This window comes from Cydia fagiglandana, chromosome 16, assembly GCF_963556715.1.
Source record: "Cydia fagiglandana chromosome 16, ilCydFagi1.1, whole genome shotgun sequence".
NCBI classification, from domain to species: domain Eukaryota; kingdom Metazoa; phylum Arthropoda; class Insecta; order Lepidoptera; family Tortricidae; genus Cydia; species Cydia fagiglandana.
In genome coordinates, this window is record NC_085947.1 from 7,992,794 (window position 1) to 8,019,580 (window position 26,787).

General features: G+C 42.2%; 1 protein-coding gene across 1 annotated transcript; it reads left to right on the forward strand.

Annotated features, from left to right (window-relative positions):
* The first annotated feature begins 93 nt into the window (after positions 1 to 93).
* On the forward strand, positions 94 to 26,066 carry LOC134671888 (sorting nexin-2). The gene is made up of 10 exons (XM_063529743.1): positions 94 to 343; positions 1,938 to 2,048; positions 4,990 to 5,233; positions 5,698 to 5,883; positions 6,463 to 6,584; positions 9,065 to 9,271; positions 12,953 to 13,069; positions 13,989 to 14,108; positions 20,588 to 20,740; positions 21,600 to 26,066. The coding sequence occupies exons 1-10, from the start codon at positions 251 to 253 to the stop codon at positions 21,648 to 21,650; spliced, it is 1,404 nt and encodes a 467-aa protein (XP_063385813.1). The 5' UTR covers positions 94 to 250; the 3' UTR covers positions 21,651 to 26,066.
* Positions 26,067 to 26,787: the final 721 nt, after the last annotated feature.

The window sequence follows — 26,787 nt, forward strand, 5'->3', positions numbered from 1 at the left end:
AAATCACTAACATTCTATTTTATGAGCGTTTTAATTTTGTCAAACTGTAGTGTCATATAAAAAACAGCTTTTAATACGTTGTCTCAAACAGACAACTGCGACATGTCTATAGAAAAAGAGAAAAACAGTTATCTTTCTTTTCATTTTAGCTCATCTCGGTGTAATTGAAGTGAATTCTGCTGCTGTTTGTGATAACGTTGCTCTTGTAGTTTAAATAGTGTATAATTTAATTCGTGCATAGCCGCTCATCATGTCTGAAGAGCCTGATACGCCGCCCTTCAGCACCGTCGATATTAACAATGAGAGCCGTGATGACGAGGATCTTTTTGCATCAGCGGTCCAGGTATCTTACTAGAATCCTGTTTGTTTTGTTATACGTGCCTTTGCCGCCCCAAATCTACGTATCCCGCCGAGCCGGCTCCGCAGCCGTCAACGCCCCCTTGTTCCTGTCACATACACCCATTATTTTCTTTTAAATTGTAATTAATATCTGAATTGGGATGTTACTAATTGGCTATTATTGCAGCTCTGCTGAATACTTAATTAGCGTTTTCAGGTTAACAGTCACCTTGAACATCATTGAGTTTCTAGTTTGTTTGTAGTTGTAGGATGCCAAACAAGTTTAGTCTTATTACTCTTATTAGTTTACTATCACAGATACAACTTCAAGACTTGTTTGTAGCTTAGTATGATTAGGTATTTGAGATAATGTTGCAGATGGTAATTAATCCAGTGAATCATCTTTATGTTTATATGCCATGCATTATTCTTGTGAAACAGCTTAGTAATTTTTACCTTATATTATAAATTATAATGAAACCAGCACATTCATAACTTTATAATATGGCCTTTGTCACATCAACATAAACTGTTTATACTTACTTAAGTCAATATTTTTGCTGACTTCAGTCCTTTTCAACATTCAAAGTGTGCCTAAAAGAGTAAAACATGAGTTATTTAAAAGTTATTATTACCAATACAGCAATAATGTATACAATGACTATTATTTTGATCTCTTTCTTTGGCAATCAATAATCCATTTATTCAATTGAAATATCAATGTGGTTTCAAATAACTCACAAAAACTATTATTACCCACTACTTGTTTGTATACAATTAACAGCATATAAGGGTGTATAGTGGGTGCTATTGTGTCATAAAGCTAATAGTCATAAATAAGACTTTACAATAGAACTTAATAAACATATTTATATTTACTAAACAATCAAGAATAATCAATACTGGTTTGTTAAATTCCTTATTAACCCTTTAACCGCCAGAATCTGATATATAAGACATTACATATCCAGCTCATTTCGCCACAGTCTGATAAATAAGTCAAAGATCTGATTTGGTTTTTACACCACATTTATAACTCCCGTAACTATGCCAACCTTACTCTGCGTGGTACAATTACTGTCGGTGGCGACACGAGCACGCTTGATCAAAAATTGCTGGCGGTTAAAAGGTTAATTATCATACTAAGTGTATTTGTTAAGTACAAATGCCCTAATTAATTAAAATATTATGTATAAGGAAAAATATATTTATCCTTTTACATAAACACAAGTATAAAACATGAGTATTTAACATGAGTTTATTACTTTTTATTAAACAAGTGGTCCTCATACCAAATACAAAAATTAAAAATATGGTTATTTGGTATTCTCTCAGATATTTATTAGTGAGTTTCTCTACAGATTTCTATTCTAAGAAATATACTCACATGTCAGAACAGAACTGTATTATATATAACATTGTTCAATATTGAGATACTTGAGATCACTTGAGATCATTTAATGTGAACTTAATAAAATCTAAACCTAGTGTGAAAATACCCAAGAATTTTTAACCTTTCAAAAATTTATTCATTTTTAATTTTCTATCTAATTTAGTTTTTACAGCTTACCAATACTATGATTTGATTTTTATTACAGGAAGTCAGCCTGGACCCAGAGGTGAATGGGACCCGAGATACCCTGGATCAGATTTCCATCAGTGATGCTCCTGCCAACACCGGGTCTATTGGAAGCCCTATCATGGAGGAGGTGTGTTACGAAATTTTTAATCATAAATAGCTTTAGAAAGATATTTTTTTTTTTTATTATGAATGGGCTTACTCATGGCCACAGACTAGCCGAGGCGTAGACGTGGCCTACGATGGAGCGAGCTCGCCCAGAAGGTGCCTGTTCACTCTTGATTTGAAGGTTGCCGGGTTATAAGAACACGGAAATATAGACGCCGGCAAGGAATTCCATTCCTTGGCAGTGCGCATAAGGAAAGTAGAAGCAAAGCGCTTCGTGCGAATTGGTGGAATATCTACCAAGTAAGGATGGATAATAATAAAGATAAAATTTTATTTCATTGAAAAATATCCAAAAATTAAAACAATCATAATATGCTTAAATAGTTACTTAAATATTATAAATGTACAATCACAGTGGTTTAGAAAAGTAAACATGAAATAAAAGATCTTGTAAGCAATTATTGTAACTGGCTCTAACATTATTTAACATCAATACCTTAACTAAGTAACTTAATACTTGTATTTTAGGTATTTCGTGTTATTAGGTCAATGTAGTGTATGTTAGGTGCTTATTGTGCAAAAACGATAAAGATGATATTAGTACAAGAACATAGGTAAATAACAGAGAATTATAATGTTTCAACTTATAACTAAAGTAATTTATAGCTAAAGTAAGGGCACCAAGCATGAAGAATTTTGTACATTGACAGGCCATTTCCTATCTATGCGATAGCATGTGCATAATTATATTGCTGTCCCACTTGCACTGTGGCATTGACCACCAACATCATTGGAGAAATTCTTTGTGATTAGTATCCATACGTGACTGTAGGTACTTATTAACACATTCAGGGTCAAGAACCCGATTGTCGGGTACACTGTTTGTAGCGACTACGCGCTTCATACGGCGAAACCATGGCTACGCGCTACGAGCGTAACCTGTAGCACTTAGTCCCAAAGAATGTGTTTAACAACAATGTTTCAAATTCTTCAATGATAAAAAAATTCCAATTCAGAAGAGTGCAATAGAGCATATAACATTTACACTCAAGAGCAATGGAAATGGGTTGTTTTTTAAATAGCCTTACAAATCAACTTATGTCATTGCTTTCTGTTATTAGTAAGGTTTCCAAAAAATTGTCAGGTTTGCTAAATTTTTAAGTGTCTCTTGTCAAGTAATAAATATTTAATTTGTGAGTTTGTTACTCATTAGTGTAATCAGACTACGACAGTTGTATTCATACAGTCATGTTTTGAACCATGATTGCCAAATAATGTTGTCACTGGCTTTGTTTTTCACTGATAATTAAACAGTTATCTTTCTATAGCATTATTGGGAAAGATAAACCATGTGCATATGGCTTGTATACATTACTAGCATTGTATCAAAACAAAGATTATTGATGAGAGTTTTGAACATTGTAGGCAGTTGAATTAATGCCAATAAAAAACCAAACATTTGACAAAGATATCAATTACGCAACTATTAGAAGTATAGTGATTTTAGCTTAGGTTTCTGCTCCTAATCTAGTTGGGTCAATTATTTATTCCATTAACCATTTTATGTACGTACATTACAATGTACATAATCGTGCCCTCTAATTTGAACCTTTCATGAACCAAATAAAGTAGCATTTCTTTTGTTTCATTGCTTTTAAAAACAAACGAAATTCGTTCTAATTTACTTATAGAATAAGGTCCAAATTAAAAATATGAAAACTTTATATGCTGGGTCTTACAGGGTTATAGGCATTTTCATTACTTATCATGTCTTGGAGAGCTGTCACTCAAGTACGTTTTTTTTTTTTTTTTGGAGAACCAACAGCTATGACAATACCATAGAAATTATAATGGATACAGAAAGCCAATTATAGGAACTCACAGGTAGTAACATAATACTAAACTAACAGGTACTACTTATACTAAGGTTACGCACTATCGCAAGCACATATGTGAACAAAGCCAACACAAATCATATCTAATAAAGATAAATTGAAAGTTACAAAGATACTAATTAACAAGTAACAAAATGAGGACTATTAAAGTAAAAATATTAATAATACATTTCTAGGTATTTAAGAAGGCGACAACACGCTCACTCAATAGACTCGAAATATCTCTGCACTAAATTACGTCTCACGTTAGGGATTCTACAGTTGAATATATCAATATCAAATTCTTTAGACAACTCGTTAAGGGTACGACTGGCGCGCGTTAAAAAACTATTCTGTCTGTATTTGGAAGATGCATTTTTGATTGCTAATGGGGGATGATACCTTTTAGAACGAGAGGGGGTTTTGAAACACAGTTTACTTAGCAACTCGGGGCAATCGATTACACCATTAGTAATACTTATTAGGTACAATTTTACTTTATGAAGTCACATCACAAACTGTTCTAGAGTGAAAGTTGTTATAGCCACAGTAAGAACTGGAAAAAAAACCGGGCAAGTGCGAGTCGGACTCGCGCACGTAGGGTTCCGTACCATAATGCAAAAAAAGGCAAAAAAAAAAACGGTCACCCATCCAAGTACTGACCCCGCCCGACGTTGCTTAACTTCGGTCAAAAATCACGTTTGTTGTATGGGAGCCCCACTTAAATCTTTATTTTATTCTGTTTTTAGTATTTGTTGTTACAGCGGCAACAGAAATACATCATCTGTGAAAATTTCAACTGTCTAGCTATCACGGTTCGTGAGATACAGCCTGGTGACGGACGGACGGACGGACGGACAGCAGAGCCTTAGTAATAGGGTCCCGTTTTACCCTTTGGGTACGGAACCCTAATATAATATACTTAGGCCCACTTGCACCATCCTACTCACAAAACTGCTAAACTAGTGTCAAATTGTACTGGTAACCATGGTAACTTTAGGTTTAACCGGTTAACCCAGGCTTAGTGAGATGGTGAAAGTGGCCCTTAGGAAAACATGTTTTCTTGACACATGAAACCACCTGTTTCAGATTGCCACAGAAAGGGCCAACAACATAATAATAACAGTCACAGAGCCACAGAAAATCGGAGAAGGCATGAGCTCTTATGTAGCGTATAGAGTACTAACCAAGACCAATATGCCTATATTCAGTAAACACGACTTCTCTGTGTTGAGACGTTTCAGTGATTTCCTTGGCCTTTATGAAAAGTTGATGGAAAAGTATTTACGCTCGGGAAGGATCATACCGCCGGCGCCTGAGAAAAGTATTGTGGGTAAGGAAGTTTAAATAAATTACATCATTATTATTTTGATAACTTTTGATATGATACCAAAAATATTACATTAATAAAAAAAAATACATTATATAAATAATAAATGCTAATGTTAAAGAGGACATTTTTTTCAACTAATACCTAATAGGGAAATTATATTTCCCTGTTAAAATTTAAAGAAGTCTATCATCATATTTTATATTCATTACCAATAAAAAATATTGATTGATTGATTGAATATTATTGGTAGTTCTAGTATAAATAGCGCGTGCACCACTTCAAAGCTCCTTCCGACATCTAAAATAATTACTCTACAATATCTTTCCCTATTATTTTCTGTATACCTTAAGATGTATACGTAAGTATTACACCGGTCAAATCTTACAATAAAAAAACAATGTGTATATAAATATAACTCTATAGTTTTCAAAGGGTGTAAAAGTTTGTAATTTATTTTATTTTAGGAACAACCAAATTAAAAATGACGTCGACTCCATCAACGGAGAGCGCCAACGGCGGCTCAGCCTCCGCCAATGTCCAATCGCAGTTCGTCGAGCGGCGGCGGGCGTCTCTGGAGCGGTTCCTGAATCGCGTGGCGCAGCACCCCGTGCTCTGTATCGACCCGGACTTCCGGCAGTTCCTCGAGTCTGGTAAATACATACTATTACAGAACAGTTAGTAAGTGTAAGATCGAAAAATGGAGCCAAAGAATCGAGGCTCACAACTCAAACGATGGGAGGATGAAATAATAACTACTGTAGGATCATTCTGGACAAGACTGGCCAGGCAGAGGAAATACTGGAAAGAGTTGGTGGAGGCATTTGCCAACAGGCACACTGAATTACAAGACTTCATTTAAAAATCAATCCAAGCAAACAGTGAATAGGCTATACAAATACAGGACAGTATTGGAATACTGTAAGCACCACAGCAGTGTGGCGAAGTGTACATTGTAGTGTAAAATTTGCAAAATTTTATAAACTGTGCTGCTTCATCTATAAATACAACCCAATATATACTTAATGCGGTGCGCGGTAGGTACAGTCACGGAATTTGAAGGTTTTGGGTTCTATGTCATGGCATTAAGGTTCAAAAGTAACAAGCTTTCAAATTTCGTGACTGTATATATCAAACATAAATTACATATTTTTTTATGTTTGCCAATATTATTTTTTTAAATTCATCTTTAAATGTAATATTTGAAAACAATAATGCTATGTATACTTTAGACACGGAGCTTCCCAAAGCAACAAGTACGTCTGCGCTCAGTGGCGCCGGTATGGTGCGGTTTTTCAACAAAGTGGGCGAGACCGTCAACAAGATTACCTACAGAATGGATGAGTCGGACGCTGTAAGTACCTCTTTTTTTGTACAGTCGCCATCATATATATCGGAGCGGCCAAGGTGTTCACAATATCTGAACACGCACTCTAACGCCTTGACAATAGAGGCGTGTTCAGATATTTGTGAGCGCCTTAGCCGCTCCAATATATCTGATAGCGACTGTACAGTTTCTGTATTCTTTTCAATATTAGCGCTTTACTGGTTTTAGATGATTTCCTCACTTTGTTTTTCTTTTATTGTTCGCCCATTGAATTATCAAAAATGTATGTTGATTTCAAATCGGGTGACATCTCTAAAGTTCATCTCGACAGAGACAGAAGATATAATTAGAATTAGTGTACCATTTTAGTAAAATCTCATATTAACCTAAAAAGTAAAGTAGGAAAATTGACTATTGGATAAATTAATAAATAAATTGTACTTAATTGTGGCTTTCCATACAGACCGGAGTGCAATAAGGACCTTTTTATCTTAAATTCCAACAGAAATTCTGTGACTATTTAATATCCTTTACACAAAGGAGGACAATTAAAATTAATGATTTATTTCACCTATCGTCACATCCAGGGCCGGATTAAGCATGTCGGGGCCCCTAAGCAGTACAAGGCTTGGGGCCCCGTTACAGTCAATTCTGCATACAGCATGTTCAGTTGTTCAGTACAGGGTAATAAGTTTGCGTTTTTAATTTCAATCTACAGCCGAGACAATCCGTGTCTATACTTCGTTTTTTTTAGCATTAGAAATTAGGTAAACAATCTTGATGTGTCTTTTAATTGAAAAACACATTTTAAAAATAAGTTACGGCAAATATGTAACAATTATGAATCTAATACGATCATTTATATTCTTCTGCTTTCATAAGTAATAGTTATTGATTTTTAAAAAGCGTTTTTCAATTAAAATACATGCCAAGATCGCTTACCTTCTTTCAAGTTCATTCTAATGCTAAAAAAACGAACTATAGTCAGAACGATGTCTTTTGCGCTCGCTTGGACATAAAGCTTTTTCTATCGGTTTTTGCCGATTCCACGTTGCGTCAAGTGTGGGGAGAGCCCTTTAGGCTTAAAGCCAATCCCCAGTGGAATACCAAAGCTGTGAGCTTAAGCGTCACTTTCCTACCTACCTCTAATGGAAAATTTTAAGCGAAGCTATGCTCAATTAGTGCCGCAAAGTTGATTTTCTCAATAGTTACTTAATATTTTGACGACCGGTCTGGCCTAGTGGGTAGTGGGTGGGTGGGGCCCTGCCTATGAAGCCGATGGTCCTAGGTTTGAATCCTGGTAAGGGCATTTATTTGAGATATTTTAATTTTTTTAACAATATCGCAAATTGTGAAAGCCTGTTAAAAAGCCAGGCCGGGTACCGATCTTCACCTGGGCCTAAAAGTCCAAAGTGCCCCAGTGAGGCGGGCTTTCATACGAAGTCAAAGCCGTTCAGGCTTCGGTATAAGTAGTTGACCACAGACACGAACCAAATTCCATTGTATTAAAAAGCGAGACCGCAGGCCGAGCTAGGCGCGAGGCCAAAGGCTAAAGTAGAGAGGCTGAAGTAGAGGAGATGAAGAACAAAAACCAATGGTAAATTGAGGTAAAAAGTGAGGCTGAAGTAAAGGTCGAGGACAGCAATCTCAGCATTACTCGAAAGCCCGTCTTTTAGCGAAGTGAGCTTTCATGCGAGGCAAAAGGCCAAGCTATAATCAATGTTGATATTTCTTAAAAAGTAACGCTGAAGGTCGAGCTGTAAGGAAGCAGCACTCTGACATGAACTAATCGTCGAAAAAACGCATTTTTACGTACATACATTTTGTATGGACCATCACTAAACTGGCACCCAAAATTCGTATGAAAAAGTGGAGACACTTTTTTTTGTTTTAATCAATAGTCCTCGTGATTCTGAGTCGAAATAACCCAGAAGTTGTTGGTTGTTCGAAAAAAAGTAAATGTTAACAAGTTTTCAGAAAACCTTTACAACAGTGCCGTTTATCAAAAGCTTGTAACTTGTAATACAAGTGGAAGTCTCTTTTTGACAGCTTTTGTTAGAAAGGGACTTCCAATTGTATTACAAGTTACAAGCTTTTGATAAACAGGGCACATGGGCCCGTTTCTCAAAAGCTTGTAAGTTGTAATACCGGATGTCACTTTTTGACAGCTTTTGTTAGAAAGGGACTTCCAATTGTCACTTGTATTACAAGTTACAAGCTTTTGAGAAACTGTAACGTATTGCTTCAATTCTATTACAGTTTCATTGAATTAAAGAATGGGTCGCAAAAAAAAACAATAACAAAGCATATTCATTATTATTAAGAATAAAACATTTACGCGTGAATTTTGACCCTATGAAACAATTGTTTTTGGTGCGCTCTGAGCCGTCGGGGCCCCCTAGCCGAGGCGGGGCCCCTAGGTAGTTGCCTACTTTGACTTAGGGTTAATCCGGCCCCGGTCACATCGTTCGATCGTTCAATTATTTTTATTTATCTCATATCCACAGTGGTTCGAGGAGCGCTTGGGGCGCATCGAGGCGCTGGAGGCGTGCCTGCGGCGGCTGTGCGGCGCGTGCGAGTCGCTGGCGGGCGAGCGGCGCGAGCTGGGCGCGCGCGCGCACGAGGCGGCGCGCGCCGCCGCCGCGCTGTCGGGCGCCGACCCGCACGCGCCGCTCTCCCGCGCGCTCAGCCACCTCGCCGACCTGCACGAGAAGGTGGGGACATTATACAGTGTGGGGTGCTGGAGGCGTGCTGCGGCGGCTGTGCGGCGCGTGCGAGTCGCTGGCGGGCGAGCGGCGCGAGCTGGGCGCGCGCGCGCACGAGGCGGCGCGCGCCGCCGCCGCGCTGTCGGGCGCCGACCCGCACGCGCCGCTCTCCCGCGCGCTCAGCCACCTCGCCGACCTGCACGAGAAGGTGGGGACATTATACAGTGTGGGGTGCTGGAGGCGTGCTGCGGCGGCTGTGCGGCGCGTGCGAGTCGCTGGCGGGCGAGCGGCGCGAGCTGGGCGCGCGCGCGCACGAGGCGGCGCGCGCCGCCGCCGCGCTGTCGGGCGCCGACCCGCACGCGCCGCTCTCCCGCGCGCTCAGCCACCTCGCCGACCTGCACGAGAAGGTGGGGACATTATACAGTGTGGGGTGCTGGAGGCGTGCTGCGGCGGCTGTGCGGCGCGTGCGAGTCGCTGGCGGGCGAGCGGCGCGAGCTGGGCGCGCGCGCGCACGAGGCGGCGCGCGCCGCCGCCGCGCTGTCGGGCGCCGACCCGCACGCGCCGCTCTCCCGCGCGCTCAGCCACCTCGCCGACCTGCACGAGAAGGTGGGGACATTATACAGTGTGGGGTGCTGGAGGCGTGCTGCGGCGGCTGTGCGGCGCGTGCGAGTCGCTGGCGGGCGAGCGGCGCGAGCTGGGCGCGCGCGCGCACGAGGCGGCGCGCGCCGCCGCCGCGCTGTCGGGCGCCGACCCGCACGCGCCGCTCTCCCGCGCGCTCAGCCACCTCGCCGACCTGCACGAGAAGGTGGGGACATTATACAGTGTGGGGTGCTGGAGGCGTGCTGCGGCGGCTGTGCGGCGCGTGCGAGTCGCTGGCGGGCGAGCGGCGCGAGCTGGGCGCGCGCGCGCACGAGGCGGCGCGCGCCGCCGCCGCGCTGTCGGGCGCCGACCCGCACGCGCCGCTCTCCCGCGCGCTCAGCCACCTCGCCGACCTGCACGAGAAGGTGGGGACATTATACAGTGTGGGGTGCTGGAGGCGTGCTGCGGCGGCTGTGCGGCGCGTGCGAGTCGCTGGCGGGCGAGCGGCGCGAGCTGGGCGCGCGCGCGCACGAGGCGGCGCGCGCCGCCGCCGCGCTGTCGGGCGCCGACCCGCACGCGCCGCTCTCCCGCGCGCTCAGCCACCTCGCCGACCTGCACGAGAAGGTGGGGACATTATACAGTGTGGGGTGCTGGAGGCGTGCTGCGGCGGCTGTGCGGCGCGTGCGAGTCGCTGGCGGGCGAGCGGCGCGAGCTGGGCGCGCGCGCGCACGAGGCGGCGCGCGCCGCCGCCGCGCTGTCGGGCGCCGACCCGCACGCGCCGCTCTCCCGCGCGCTCAGCCACCTCGCCGACCTGCACGAGAAGGTGGGGACATTATACAGTGTGGGGTGCTGGAGGCGTGCTGCGGCGGCTGTGCGGCGCGTGCGAGTCGCTGGCGGGCGAGCGGCGCGAGCTGGGCGCGCGCGCGCACGAGGCGGCGCGCGCCGCCGCCGCGCTGTCGGGCGCCGACCCGCACGCGCCGCTCTCCCGCGCGCTCAGCCACCTCGCCGACCTGCACGAGAAGGTGGGGACATTATACAGTGTGGGGTGCTGGAGGCGTGCTGCGGCGGCTGTGCGGCGCGTGCGAGTCGCTGGCGGGCGAGCGGCGCGAGCTGGGCGCGCGCGCGCACGAGGCGGCGCGCGCCGCCGCCGCGCTGTCGGGCGCCGACCCGCACGCGCCGCTCTCCCGCGCGCTCAGCCACCTCGCCGACCTGCACGAGAAGGTGGGGACATTATACAGTGTGGGGTGCTGGAGGCGTGCTGCGGCGGCTGTGCGGCGCGTGCGAGTCGCTGGCGGGCGAGCGGCGCGAGCTGGGCGCGCGCGCGCACGAGGCGGCGCGCGCCGCCGCCGCGCTGTCGGGCGCCGACCCGCACGCGCCGCTCTCCCGCGCGCTCAGCCACCTCGCCGACCTGCACGAGAAGGTGGGGACATTATACAGTGTGGGGTGCTGGAGGCGTGCTGCGGCGGCTGTGCGGCGCGTGCGAGTCGCTGGCGGGCGAGCGGCGCGAGCTGGGCGCGCGCGCGCACGAGGCGGCGCGCGCCGCCGCCGCGCTGTCGGGCGCCGACCCGCACGCGCCGCTCTCCCGCGCGCTCAGCCACCTCGCCGACCTGCACGAGAAGGTGGGGACATTATACAGTGTGGGGTGCTGGAGGCGTGCTGCGGCGGCTGTGCGGCGCGTGCGAGTCGCTGGCGGGCGAGCGGCGCGAGCTGGGCGCGCGCGCGCACGAGGCGGCGCGCGCCGCCGCCGCGCTGTCGGGCGCCGACCCGCACGCGCCGCTCTCCCGCGCGCTCAGCCACCTCGCCGACCTGCACGAGAAGGTGGGGACATTATACAGTGTGGGGTGCTGGAGGCGTGCTGCGGCGGCTGTGCGGCGCGTGCGAGTCGCTGGCGGGCGAGCGGCGCGAGCTGGGCGCGCGCGCGCACGAGGCGGCGCGCGCCGCCGCCGCGCTGTCGGGCGCCGACCCGCACGCGCCGCTCTCCCGCGCGCTCAGCCACCTCGCCGACCTGCACGAGAAGGTGGGGACATTATACAGTGTGGGGTGCTGGAGGCGTGCTGCGGCGGCTGTGCGGCGCGTGCGAGTCGCTGGCGGGCGAGCGGCGCGAGCTGGGCGCGCGCGCGCACGAGGCGGCGCGCGCCGCCGCCGCGCTGTCGGGCGCCGACCCGCACGCGCCGCTCTCCCGCGCGCTCAGCCACCTCGCCGACCTGCACGAGAAGGTGGGGACATTATACAGTGTGGGGTGCTGGAGGCGTGCTGCGGCGGCTGTGCGGCGCGTGCGAGTCGCTGGCGGGCGAGCGGCGCGAGCTGGGCGCGCGCGCGCACGAGGCGGCGCGCGCCGCCGCCGCGCTGTCGGGCGCCGACCCGCACGCGCCGCTCTCCCGCGCGCTCAGCCACCTCGCCGACCTGCACGAGAAGGTACGGACATATATAGTCGCACCAAACGAAGTCTGCATCACGTGCACGGAGCCGAAGCCAACGCGTAGAGTCTCAAAAGGGAACTTTAGTGAAATTATATTTGTTATATTCTTATTATATTTCCACACATACAATTATAGGTGGATTTTGTAGACGAGGCACTGAGGGCGGCTACCTAATCCCGTGCTGTGGTGAAAGCAGTCCCGGAAGACCTTCCCTAACTTTTTATTCTTATTTGTCTAGCTGGCCAGTTTACTTTTGTAATAATTTTACCAGCTGGCCACGTGAGTACAGAAGCGCCGACATTCCAAAAGCAGAAAATAAAAATCATATTCTTGTGTAATTTTTCGGACTCAACAATACGTACGTATGTATTTGCTTTAGGGTGGTATTTCACCTGTCCAATTTTCTGGTCCAATATACATTTGCATCTCACATTTTGCTTAATGAGGAAGGTGAAACGCATTGACATTGTACCAAGAAATGGGACAGGTGGAATACCATCCCTAGGGCTCATTTAGACGATGCGAGAACTCGCATGCGAGTTTCATTATATTGCAGGTTTTAATCGATCGGTTGAAATGGACATAACCAACAGTCCGCAATGCAACTAAAATCGCATGCGAGTTCGCGCGCCGTCTAAATCAACCCTAAATCAAATTAATAAAATATTAATCAAAATGTCTTTTGTTTCAGATAGAGCAGTTAAGAATTGAGCAGTCAAACACGGACTTCTACGTGCTAACAGAGCACATCAAGGACTACCTCGGGCTCATCCAAGCCATCAAGGACGTGTTTCACGAACGAGTCAAGGTAATACAAAAAAAATAGGAAATTCTTACACAGGTTGACTAAGTCCCACAGTAAGCTCAAGAAGGCTTGTGTTGTGGGTACTCAGACAACGATATAATATATAAATACTTAAATACATAGAAAACAGCCATGACTCAAGAACAAATATCTGTGTCATCACACAAATAAATGCCCTTACTGGGATTCGAACTCCGGACCATCGGCTTCACAGCACAGGCAGGATCACTCACTACCCACTATTAAGGCCAGACCGGTTGTCAAAAAATATACATATACAAGTTAAATATATTAACCATAAACATGGAAATACTTTATAAAATTAAAACACCGCCATCTAGTGAGTTGAAACCTATCTAAAAAAAACCATCTTGACACTATTAAAAAAATCACACACTCAAATTGGGTCATCCGTTGGGGGTTAAAATGAAGTACAAAATTCTACATCAATCCTGTTGACTTATCTCATCTACCTGAGCCCTGTTTATCAAAAGCTTGTAACTTGTAATGCAAGTGGAAGTCCCTTTTTGACATCTTTTGTTAGAAAGGGACTTCCACATGTATTACAAGTTACAAGCTTTTTATAAACGGCAAAGGGACTCGTTTCTAAAAAGCTTGTAACTTGTAATACAAGTGGAAATCCCTTTTTGACAGCTTTTGTTAGAAAGGGACTTCCACTTGTATTACTAGTTACAAGCTTTTGATAAACAGGGCACAGGGACTCGTTTCTAAAAAGCTTGTAACTTGTAATACAAGTGGAAGTCCCTTTTTGACAGGGTTTGTTAGAAAGGCACTTCCACTTGTATTACCAGTTACAAGCTTTTGATAAACAGAGCACTGGAGTTTAGCAATCGAGCTTTAAAAATCTAATCCTGATTATTATTTTGGTTTATTTGTATTATGGATGTGTTGTTGTCAACAGGTGTTCCAGAACTGGCAGCACGCACAAATGCAGCTGACCAAGCGGAGAGAGAACAAAGCGAAGGCCGAGCTCGCCAACCGGCCCGAGAAGATAGAGCAAGCCTCGCAGGAGATCATTGAGGTATTTACCAGTCCCGTTTTAATTCCCGTCTTAACCTCTAGCCGCCCAGAGATCTATAAAAAGGTCTCCTGTTCCATTCTAATTTGAACGTTGTGTTGACAAAATTAAATTTCATTTTGCTTGGCAAGGTTTGATATATGGGCGGCTAGAGGTTAATTTCTTTTCTTATTGCATGAAGCAAAAATTGGTTGATGAAGTAGATGTCGATGTCGCTATGGTGGTATGATGCGGTTAATCTGATTGTCAATTGAGTATCAAGAATCATTTAGTCATGGCAAACTACATTTCATACGAGTGTATTGTGTTACAAAAAAATAAATTTAAGAGTGCTATTACATTTCGGGGTTGAGCGAGTTTAGGTATTTTACGCGCTGCGGCAGGCCGTGCGAGCTCAGTATTCCGATCCCTTCTACCACACTCGCACTACAATGATGGATTAAACATTCTTGATCCTTCGCGAAGCATATTGAAATCAACCATAACAACACTAACTGTACTTAACTTATAAAGTCCTAAAACTGTTATTTGGTAAGTACGAAAATACTAAATGCAGTGCAAATGTACACAGGGGCTGTTCATAAATGACGTCATCTATTTTTGACCCCCCCATCCCTCAAATCATCCAAAAATCATGCTTCGGATAACTCTGTTTCCTCCTACGTCATGCTACCATCATCTGATGTCCAGACCCCCCCGCCTCCTCCCATTTGAAACGACGTAATTTATGAATAGCCCCATACTCGTACTTATGAACGTATATTACTCGAAAGAAATTATAGGTACTCGCTTATTTACAAGAAACAAGTTACAAGAAACTGAAGATACACAGGGTCTGATGATGGAGCTGGAAGGTGGCCACGGGTACCAGTATATCATGTAACTAAACCACTTCGTGTTTGGGCTCGTTTGATTCGTCTCAACAAGATCTTTGACACTGAAGATACACAGGGTCTGATGATGTAGCTGGAAGGAGGCCACGGGTACCAGTATCTCATGTAACTAAACAATTTCGTGTTTGGGCTCGTTTGATTCGTCTCAACAAGATCTTTGACACAAGACAGTACTCAGGGTCTGATGATGGAGCTGGAAGGTGGTCACCATTACCAATCAATCATACAACTAAACCACATCGTGTTTAGGCTCGTTTTATTCATCTCAACAAGATCTTTGACACTAGGTGATACTCAGAGTCTGATGATGGAGCTGGAAGTTGGTTACCGGTACCAATCAACCATACAACTAAACCACTTCATATTTAGGCTCGTTTGACTAGTCTCAACAAGATCTTTGACACTAGGTGATACTCAGAGTCTGATGATGGAGCCGGAAGGTGGTCACCGGTACCAATCAACCATGCAACTATACCACTTCATGTTTAGGCACGTTTGATTAGTCTCAACAAGATCTTTGACACTAGGTGATACTCAGAGTCTGATGATGGAGTTGGAAGGTGGTCACCGGTACCAATCAACAATGCAACTAAACCACTTCGTGTTTAGGCTCGTTTGATTCGTCTCAACAAGATCTTTGACACTAGGTGATAAACCAAACACGAAGCCCAAACACGAAGTGGTTCAGTTATGTGATAGACTGGTACCCGTCGCCACCTTCGAGCTCCATCATCAGACCCTGAGTAGTATCTTGTGTCAAAGATCTTGTTGCGACGAATCAAACGAGCCCAAACACGAAGTGGTTCAGTTACATGGTACCCGTGGCCACAGTCCAGCTCCATCATCAGACCCTGAGTACTAACTTGTGTCCAAGGTCTTGTTGAGACGGATCAAACGAGCCCAAACATGAAGTGGTTCAGTTACATGATAGCAGTGTTGGCAAAACATCAATTCGAATTGACGATTGACGATTGAGAATTGACCGATCAATTCGAATTGAGGATTGACGAAACTAATTCTACTGATTGAAGATTGACGATTACTAATCGTTAATTCGAATTGATCGGTCAATCCTCAATCGTCAATTCAGATTGACGATTACTTTGTATGTACCTACCTAATGTCCTTTTTATTTAGGCCATTTTTGTGAAACTGACCAAATGCGTTCAAAAGCGGTGTCTGAGTTTACCAAAGGTTCCGAAACATGTTTCCGACGGCTATATGAAGGATGTCCTTTTTGGAACATTTTCGGGACTTTCCTTGAAATTAACCGATAGCGTTCAAAATCGATATCTGAGGTGCCCAAAGGTTTCGAAGCTTGTTTCCGAGGGAAATATTGAGAGATGTCCTTTTTTGGGACATTTCTAGAAATTACCCGATTGCGTTTAAAATCGATATCTGAGGTAAACAGAGGTTTCTAAACATTTTTTCAACTGCAATATTGAAAGGTGTCCTGTTTTGGGACATTTTAGTGACATTCTTTGAAAGTGACTGATTGCATTCAAAATCGATATCTGAGGTGCAAAATATGGTTTCAACGGCAATATTTAGATTCTACACTTTAGCCGCGTACTTACTTTACTACCTGCATTACGCCACCCTGCTGAAAAAAGGTCATTTCTCGGTATTGCCGTCAGAAACATGTTTCGAAACCTTTGGGCACCTCAGATATTGATTTTGAACGCAATCGGTTAATTGGAAGAAATGTCCCATAAATGTCCAGAAAAAAAGGAAACTCCGTCTGTATTGCCGTCGGAAACATGTTACGGAACCTTTGGAAATCTCAGATATCGTTTTAAAGTGCCAACGATCAATTTAAAAAAATGTCCCGAAATGGAAGCGACATCCTTCAATACTGACGTCAGAAACATTTTTCGGGACCTATGGTCGACATCGATTACGAATATGAACGTAATTGGCCAATTTCGAAAAATGTCCCTAAAAAGGACATCAGTCAATACTGACATCAGGAACATGTTTTCGAACCTCTGGGAACCTCAGATATCGACTTTAAGTCCAGTAAGTAAGTCCCTAAAAAGGACACCTTTGAAAACTAATCTTAGGGAAAGGAAAGGGACCCTAGGTTAATCTAGATTGAGAATTGATTTAATCCGAATTGAGGATTGATGCGTTAATTCCAATTGATACAATCGGATTGACGCGTCAATCAGAATTAAATCAATTCGAATTGATAAATTCGGATTGACGCGTCAATTCGATTGATCAATCCGAATTGATTTAGTTCAGATTGATGCCAACACTGCATGATAGACAGGTACCCGTCGCCACCTTCGAGCTCCATCATCAGATCCTGAGTACTATCTTGTGTCAAAGATCTTGTTGAGATGAATAAAACGTGTCTAAACACTAAGTGGTTCAGTTACATGATAGACTGGGACCCGTGGCCACCTTTCAGCTCCATAATCAAACCTTGTGTATCTTCAGTATCAAAGATCTCCTTGAGACTAATCAAACGAGCCCAAGCACGAAGTGGTTTAGTTGCATGGTTGATTGGTACCGGTGACCACCTTCCTGCTCCATCATCAGACCCTGAGTACTATCTTGTGTCAAAGATCTTGTTGAGATGAATAAAACGAGCCTGAACACGAAATGGTTTTGTTGCACGGTTGATTGGTACCGGTGACCATCTTCCGGCTCCATCATCAGACCCTGAGTACTATCATGTGTCAAAGATCTTGTTGAGACGAATAAAACGAGCCTAAACACGAAGTGGTTTAGTTGCACGGTTGATTGGTACCGGTGACCACCTTCCGGCTCCATCATCAGACCCTGAGTACTATCTTGTGTCAAAGATCTTGTTGAGACGAATCAAACGAGCCCAAACACGAAATGGTTTAGTTGCATGGTTGATTAGTACCGGTGACCACATTCCGGCTCCATCATCAGATCCTGAGTACTATCTTGTGTCAAAGATCTTGTTGAGACGAATCAAACGAGCCCAAACACGAAGTGGTTTAGTTGCATGGTTGATTGGTACCGGTGACCACCTTCCGGCTCCATCATCAGACCCTGAGTACTATCTTGTGTCAAAGATCTTGTTGAGACGAATCAAACGAGCCCAAACACGAAATGGTTTAGTTGCATGGTTGATTAGTACCGGTGACCACATTCCGGCTCCATCATCAGACCCTGAGTACTATCTTGTGTCAAAGATCTTGTTGAGACGAATAAAACGAGCCTAAACACGAAGTGGTTTAGTTGCATGGTTGATTGGTACCGGTGACCACCTTCCGGCTCCATCATCAGACCCTGAGTACTATCTTGTGTCAAAGATCTTGTTGAGACGAATCAAACGAGCCCAAACACGAAATGGTTTAGTTGCATGGTTGATTAGTACCGGTGACCACATTCCGGCTCCATCATCAGATCCTGAGTACTATCTTGTGTCAAAGATCTTGTTGAGACGAATAAAACGAGCCTAAACACGAAGTGGTTTAGTTGCATGGTTGATTGGTACCGGTGACCACCTTCCGGCTCCATCATCAGACCCTGAGTACTATCTTGTGTCAAAGATCTTGTTGAGACGAATAAAACGAGCCTAAACACGAAGCGGTTTAGTTGCATGGTTGATTGGTACCGGTGACCACCTTCCAGCTCCATCATCAGACCCTGAGTACTATCATGTGTCAAAGATCTTGTTGAGACGAATCAAACGAGCCCAAACACGAAATGGTTTAGTTGCATGGTTGATTAGTACCGGTGACCACATTCCGGCTCCATCATCAGACCCTGAGTACTATCTTAACTCAAAGATCTTCTTGAGACGAATAAAACGAGCCTAAACACGAAGTGGTTTAGTTGCATGGTTGATTGGTACTGGTGACCACCTTCCGGCTCCATCATCAGACCCTGAGTACTATTTTGTGTCAAAGATCTTGTTAAGACGAATAAAACGAGCCTAAACACGAAGTGGTTTAGTTGCATAGTTGATTGGTACCGGTGACCACCTTCCTGCTCCATCATCAGACCCTGAGTACCCTGAGTACTATCTTGTGTCAGGGATCTTGTTGAGACGAATCAAACGAGCCCAAACACGAAGTGGTTTGGTTGCATGGTTGATTGGTACCGGTGACCACCTTCCGGCTCCATCATCAGACCCTGAGTACTATCTTGTGTCAAAGATCTTGTTGACGCGAATAAAATGAGCCTAAATACGAAGTGGTTTAGTTGCATGGTTGACTGGTACTGGTGACCACCTTCCGGCTCCATCGTCAGACCCTGAGTACTATCTTAAGTCAAAGATCTTGTTGAGCCGAATCAAACGTGCCCAAACACGAAGTGGTTTAGTTGCATGGTTGATTGGTACCGGTGACCACCTTCCGGCTCCATCATCAGACCCTGAGTACTATCTTGAGTCAAATAAATACATATAGAATGTCAGGTCGTTTCAAATATTTTTAATCCTGTCCGCTAGTTTATTAAACTGTACCATTATAAATTATAATACTATAAAAACAGTGCTAGGATCAAAGTCTCTCGTTGCGGTTTACACGCACACAGTATAGCGTTTGACACGGCGCCCGCCGCACACAATGATAAAAAACCTCGTCGTCGCCGTTGAAAATGTGCGGAGCCGACCGACACACGTCCTGCCTGTACAAGCTCTGCCGCGGCACTGAGCTGGCGAGCGCGCGTCATTGGTAATATAGAGTAGTTTTCAAAAAATTGCCAAAAAATTATAGTAGAATTTCATAAACACTAATGTATACCAACAGTATAAGCAAACGTTGCAGATTGCTTGAGTATGAAAATGACTTCGATATTAAGTAGATTTTCGTAGAAATTGACACTTGTTTCGGAGAGAAAATTGAGTTCGTTTTACTTTGATTTTCTCTTTCTCAAAGGTATGTAGGAAAAATATCGTTTGATATGCCTAAAGTACAGGGTATTAGTAATACAAAATAGCCAGGTTTAGCAGAGTAAACTTCTCAACATTTCCAAATAAGAGCTTGCCGTTCAGTGCTTCACGGGGTTTTTCGGAAACGACCATCAGAAAAAAATTCATTACTAATTTAATAAGTCCTTTTTCTAATATTTACAACGATATTTAAAAAGATAAGAAGACGCTTTTACTGGAACAAGTACTCATTGTTTCTAATAATGAGCACAAAGTCCTGAATTTCGTCGACTAGTATCATCAATTTTGCATTATTTCGACTTTTCTTGTAAGAGCGCTCTTAAACAGAGTAAGTCTGGAAGAGATCGCCTCTACATTTAATCAATTGTTGTTTTCTTTTGTATATTTTTACTGAGGTATGCCAATAAAGGGTATACTATCTATCTATCTAGTTTACCACGAAATGGTCCCGCCTCAGAATGATGCTACCCCTAATGTCAGCGCTGATCTTCCGGCGAGACCATTTGTGGGCATCTTGAGCACAAAACACAGCATTGTATAGAAATATCTAGTTAGGGCCCCAAATTTGGAAGCACAGATTTTTTATTAGATTTTACACCTCTTACACAATCAATTACACTTTGCATGAAGATCGCATTCTAGCTCCGTACGCATGAAGATATGGGACTATTTTATACAATTTACAGAAGTTTTAATTTTATTATTTTCAGTGGGAATCGAAAGTGGAACGCGGGCAACAGGAGTTCGATCAGATCTCGCGAGTGATCAAGAAGGAGCTCGAGCGCTGGGACGAGGTGCGGGTTGTAGAGATGAGGGCCACACTGCTGCGGTACCTCGAGGAACACATGAAGCACCAGGCACAGGTATTAATCTTAATATTTCCTTAATTTTATTTGTGCGGGGAGATGTAAACAACTGGGGATAGCACAGGAGCTCCGTTAGATACGTAACTCGATCGATAAAAACATTATAAGTATTATAACTCGATCGTTGTTAAACAAAAACATCATAAAATCATTGCTGTTATGTTATAAAAGCAGTAGGAACTATTTCAGGCAAAAATACATGAAGAAGTATTACACAATTTGTGTAATATAGTCACAGTTGGTCAAAAATACATGATTTTTTTAATTTGGGGCCCCTGCTGGTCTTCCACATCCACCCCTCATAGCGAGTCGGGTCGAAAATGCACGAAGCTTATGTTAGTAGTAGTCTGTGCCCTAATATAAGTATCCACTTTACTATACAGCAGGGATGTTGCGAATATTCGCATCCGCATTATTTTCAACATCCGCATCTGCATCCGCATCCGCATCTGTATCCGCATAAAATCAATGCGGAGCATCCGCATGATGCGGATGTCGACCAAGTCGGTAACAGGAACGTATTAACGGCGTCGCCGGCGGCGTAAGTGACAAGTAATTTCGTCATTATATATAAGAAATCGTTTAGATCACGAAAAGTCGGCCAAATTACTGTTTATTAACAAAGCGCTTATTATTCTTGCTCAAATACTAAACATTTCGGTTTTTTTTTATATGAATAATGCAAAAAAATTAATATTTAAGTACCAAATCTTGACATCCGCATTATGTCAAAAAATCTGCATCCGCAACATCCCTGCTATACAGTTAGTATGGCGACGTGGGTACTTAAATTGTGGCACATAACATACTATGTATACATATAAGACACACTTGACACACTTGTTTTATATTTCAGGCTATCCGCTACTGGGACGCATTCCTGCCCGAGGCGCGTGCGATCAAATGAGGCGCGCTCTGACGGCGCCTGCACACCGGCTAGGCCGAGCCAAACTGAACCCTAGCGCCCTACGAATAGACCTCATTCTACCTTAACGTTCGGATGACAAGACTGGGACCGAGAAGTTGGAACGAAGCTCGGTAGATGTCGTTAACAGTAAGTATAGCAATGTAGTGATGTCACGGCGCGGTACAAGTAACGCGAGTCACCTCTATATTGCGTATTCCTTTTGTTTATGACGCAATTTTATTTATCTTTAGGTAATGGGGAGTATTACTGCAATGTTCTGCCGCCAGAGTGCAGCACTATGTTGTTTAGTAAACCATAGAGTAAGGCCTTAAACAGTTTTTTAACAAGTTTTCACAATGACATTGATGCATCAAGGCGATTTGTTTACAGGTGGCCTACCGCGAAACACGAAAATCGAAATTTAGTTATCGGCCTCGTTATTGATCGAATAGGCAAGAGTAAAAGAGAGGCAGAAACCGAACTTTAGATTTTCGTGTTTCGCGGTAGACCCTTTGCGTTGCATTGCGTTTGTGACGCCCTCTACGCAGACTTTTGCGTAATATTCCCTATTGGTGAATTTTGTATCTATATTGACATGAATAAAATGAACATCATTAATTAAAACACGTGGCTCGGATTACTTTTTCGTTATATGACCCAAAAAAACACTATAAATAAACTACATAAGTAAACTTCCTTTGACGGTGTTCACATAAAATAAGTTTAGCGGCAGCCACAAAATTGATGAACAATAATATGAATTTTGTTTTAAAACTTATAAATAAGAATTTAAATATATGTAAGTTAAGTTAGGCTTAATCGCAAATTTCCCTGGAAATAAGTATTTGTTGATAATTAATGGTTGCCAAATGGAAACACTGACTTAAATATTAGCGACATCTGCTGAACTACGTTTAGTTTTGATTATTAGATAAATAAATAATTGTTTATTGATATGTAATGTAAAATGTTCATTCCCATTGTATATTTGATATATTTCATCGCAGTAGGAAGTCCAAGCGCTATAAATCATTATTTGTTAGTAGTATGTTTATGCCGGTCCGAGACCAAAACTTTTCCGCCAGAGGGCGACATTAGCGCCTGGCGATTTAGTTCGGGCAAAGATCCGCTAGATGGCGTAACTTGTTAGTTCCAAAAATCCCCGCTAGATGGCGCTGCTTGTTAATTCGCACTACTCCCGGCTAGATGGCGCCATCTAGCGGGGATTTTTGGAACTAACAAGCCCGCCCGCCCTCTGGCGGAAAAGTTTTGGTCTCGGACCGGCATAAACATACTACTTTTGTTAATGTATTACATTACTATTACAAAAGATAGCGTAAATTACACTGTTCTGATTAAAATTTGATACCTCCAGAGTTTTTCTAGGTACGTATTTACGCATTATCAAGTGAGATAAGTTTTGGTTTTTAAAATCCAATATGTTGCTTAATCCTTGGCTTCTCAGCGACAGTGCCGACAAGATATCGAGTTAGCGGGGTTGGAAGGTCAAATGGCAGTCGCTTTTATAAAAAAAATAGTACCTACGCCAATTATTGGGATTAGTCGTCAAGCGAACCCAGACTCCCATGGCTCGCGGAAAATCTGAATTAATTATTTATTCTGAAGTAGTTGTTTTTTGACTGGCCTGAGATTTTTTTAAGTAATATATAACATACTAAATAATTATTTCAACCCTTTTAATTAATATTTTAACATCAGTACAGTGTAGTTAATGCAAGTGGATTTAAGGGCGTTTTTATCCTTTTTAATAACCATAATTAGACAGTGCAGACTAATTTTATCACATAAAAAAGTCCTGTTAAACCACAGACCAAACTTTGTTTTTTTTTTTAATTAAGTCTACATAAAGCCAACAAAGAACAACAATTATTAAACATTATTTTTTTAATAAAAAAATTACCTGTTAGATTACTTTATCGTGTATCGAAATTCGTTCATAGATTTTTTAATGTAAAATTAACAAAAGATTGAAAGAGGTGATAAGTATTTCAGTGGGCTAAGAAAGATGTAAGTTTAATTTTTATGCTTTTTGAGATTTAGTTTAGTGAAATACATTTCCAAAATCGTTCGATAAGAACATAATATGTAAAATCTAACCCCCTTATTCATAAACGTTTACTAAAGTTGACAAGCCGATAATAATCGTTTGTCCCTTTCCATCGGATTCCCCTTACCAATACGTCGGAAAGGGACAAACAATTATTATCGGCTTGTCAACTTTAGTAAACGTTTATAAATAAGGGGGTCAGTATTTAGACATTTATTTAAGTTTTATGCTTAATACAGGCGGTATAGTGTTAAATACTTACTTAAATTACCTCGAATCGTTAGATTTATATTCTGCAATAACAATAACATTCAAAGTCTTAAGCCAGCCATTCTCAAAGTGCGCCCGCGGACCTCTAGGGCTCCTGTGCCGCCGCTGTGGGTGCTCCGCGAGAAAAAGTGAAAACAAATTAATAACCAGCTCTTCTATATCATAATTTGTCTAACGAAAACTTTTAATTTGGGGCTCTGTCAAATATTTTGCTTTCCAAAAAGTTTCCCCCTCGCCAAAAAGTTTGAGAACCGCTGGCTTAAGGAATTAAAAATGTCATGTCAAAGCACGAGTAATAATCTTATCATTCCACTTTCGATTTTCCTTGAAGTTATTCATGGTTACAAGTGTTACACCTATACTGCAAAACGTAATTCAAGACCAAAAAAAAGTAAGACAATGTTGCCACTGCAATAATTTGTTTGTAAAATTATAAATTCCTTTTGATAATAAACTACTTCTAAAAAACTACTTTTTACTTTTGATGTACGAGTAAAGTTTGTAATTTTATGAATAAATGAATATGAATATGATAAATAATCACGCTAAGATAATTTATTCATAATAATTTTACTCCTACTACTTAAAAAAGTACTTTTATTTACTTATTTGTACATAAATACAAGACGCGATAGTAAAAAATGGCAACATTTCTTACTTTTTTTGGTCTTGAATTACGTTTTGCAGTTTAGTAGCATTCTTGTGGCACGATTTTACCCATTCATCTAGTTGTTCCATTTCATTATCTGATTCTAATCCAACATATAGAGTCAAAATGTCGCATTTTAATTCAATAACTTTCACAAAAGTTTTTTCATAATATTGCTAGGGCAGATTTTAACACAATACGACATCATATACAACAACATACATATTTCTGTAAGTACAGTAGGGCCTACATAATTATGTATAAACTTTTTCGCCTTAGTAAGTGTTATAAGGTGAATAAATTGTAGGTTCCGTTCCGACTTTCCGACTTCATTCATACTAACCTACACTAAATTTAATAGCTTCAAAAAAAATTAACTCAATTCCATGATATAAATGATCAAGGTAATCTTGTCAGTAGAAAACGGCGCGAAATTCAAATTTTCTATGAGATGATATCTCTTCACGCCTACATTTTTCAAATTTGCCGCCTATTTCTCCTGGCAAGATCTGCTTGACCAGCTATTAATAAATTACATGCTCACATTGTTTTTACTTTTCCACTTAAAAAAAAAGTTTTAAAAGATTCAAATGCTATTTATGGACACTAAAATAAATAAATAAAACATTAAAATATGTACTAATATACGTATTACAATAGTTGGGGGTTTTAATGCTCAGGTCATATAATTTTAATTTTATTATGATTATTGACCCTGTGGCTAAGCCAAAGGTACTATTTCGACATTCTTCATTAGGTTATTTCGGCTTGTTTCTATGTGTTGGTATTTTCATGCTATCTCTATATTCCTGTGCAGTTGGAATGAGAATGGTAACACTTTGCTGGCCCAATATTACAGGGTTCTATGTCTCACTTTTATCGAACTGAAATTTGAACCTTGTCATAGTGACATTAAGTCGAATTTCAACTGTCTTGAAAATGTAACATAGAACTTTGTAATATTGAACCAGCAACGTTTGATTAAGTTAAATTTTTTCTATCCTTTCATGACATCATTCCACGGCCATCTTGGGAACGTAGAGCATGGTGAAATTTCTAATTTGTAAAGAGAATAATTCTAACTGAGATTGTCTCCTCACAAATCAGAAATCACTGTGAGCATGCTTTAGACTAAGACTATTCAGATTTTGTTATATCCCTGTATATTTTTTATAGTCATTCGTTTTTATTACTTATAATTAAATTGAATATTAGGTATCGCGTATTAGAAATTGTATAAAAATAAAAATGAATGTATATAATAGGTACCCTAGATCTATATTAGTTAGCATGATTGTAAATCTCGAGTCTAACGTAATCCTTATTTTTTATATTGCCAAATATATTTAGCGGTAATCGATGTATTGGAAGAGACGGATACCTAAATATGTATATCAATAAAGTATATAATGTTGATTTCAAATACAAACGCTTGTTTTCTTTATATTTTACCAAAATTTTTATTTTTTATGGGAAGTTGTATTTTAAATGTAAATGCAAGCTACGAAAATATTGAGATTACATTATCATTGTAAAATACAGCTGATTATTAAAATGATAAAGGTATGCTCAACATTACCCTCAAGATTACTGCTCAGCCGTTTTTTTTAGAAACTGGTAAACCTATGGAAACCTATCCTACGTAATAATAGTACCTACTGTATATTTTATCACATTTTGAGAAAAAAAATCAAACGATGAAATAATAAGACTGGTTATCCCAAGTACAGATTTGGTATCGTTTATTTCAAAACATATTTATTTACAGAAAGGAAAACCCCATTAGATAGCTGAAGGATAATCCCATCTGATTTTAGCCACGTTACTACCTATTTAATAAATTAACGATTTATCAGATATTAATACAAATATGTCATCAACATATTTATTATTAGTTAATCAAGTTAGCCTAAACTAGTAGCTCTGTGAGCTGCAGACCTCGCGAGCATAGTGACTGAATAAATGCATGACTTCGCAGTCCGCCATTTAGAAAAAAAACAAATGGGCTGAAAAATCGGCTGAGAATGGCGACCTGTAAAGGAGAACATCCGGACATGGACATACGAAACGAGTTTCGCCCAAGCCAAGCTGAAATCGAGACCTTTGCTAAAGTTCGGTCTATAAAAAGCTAATGGATTATCCTACATAGA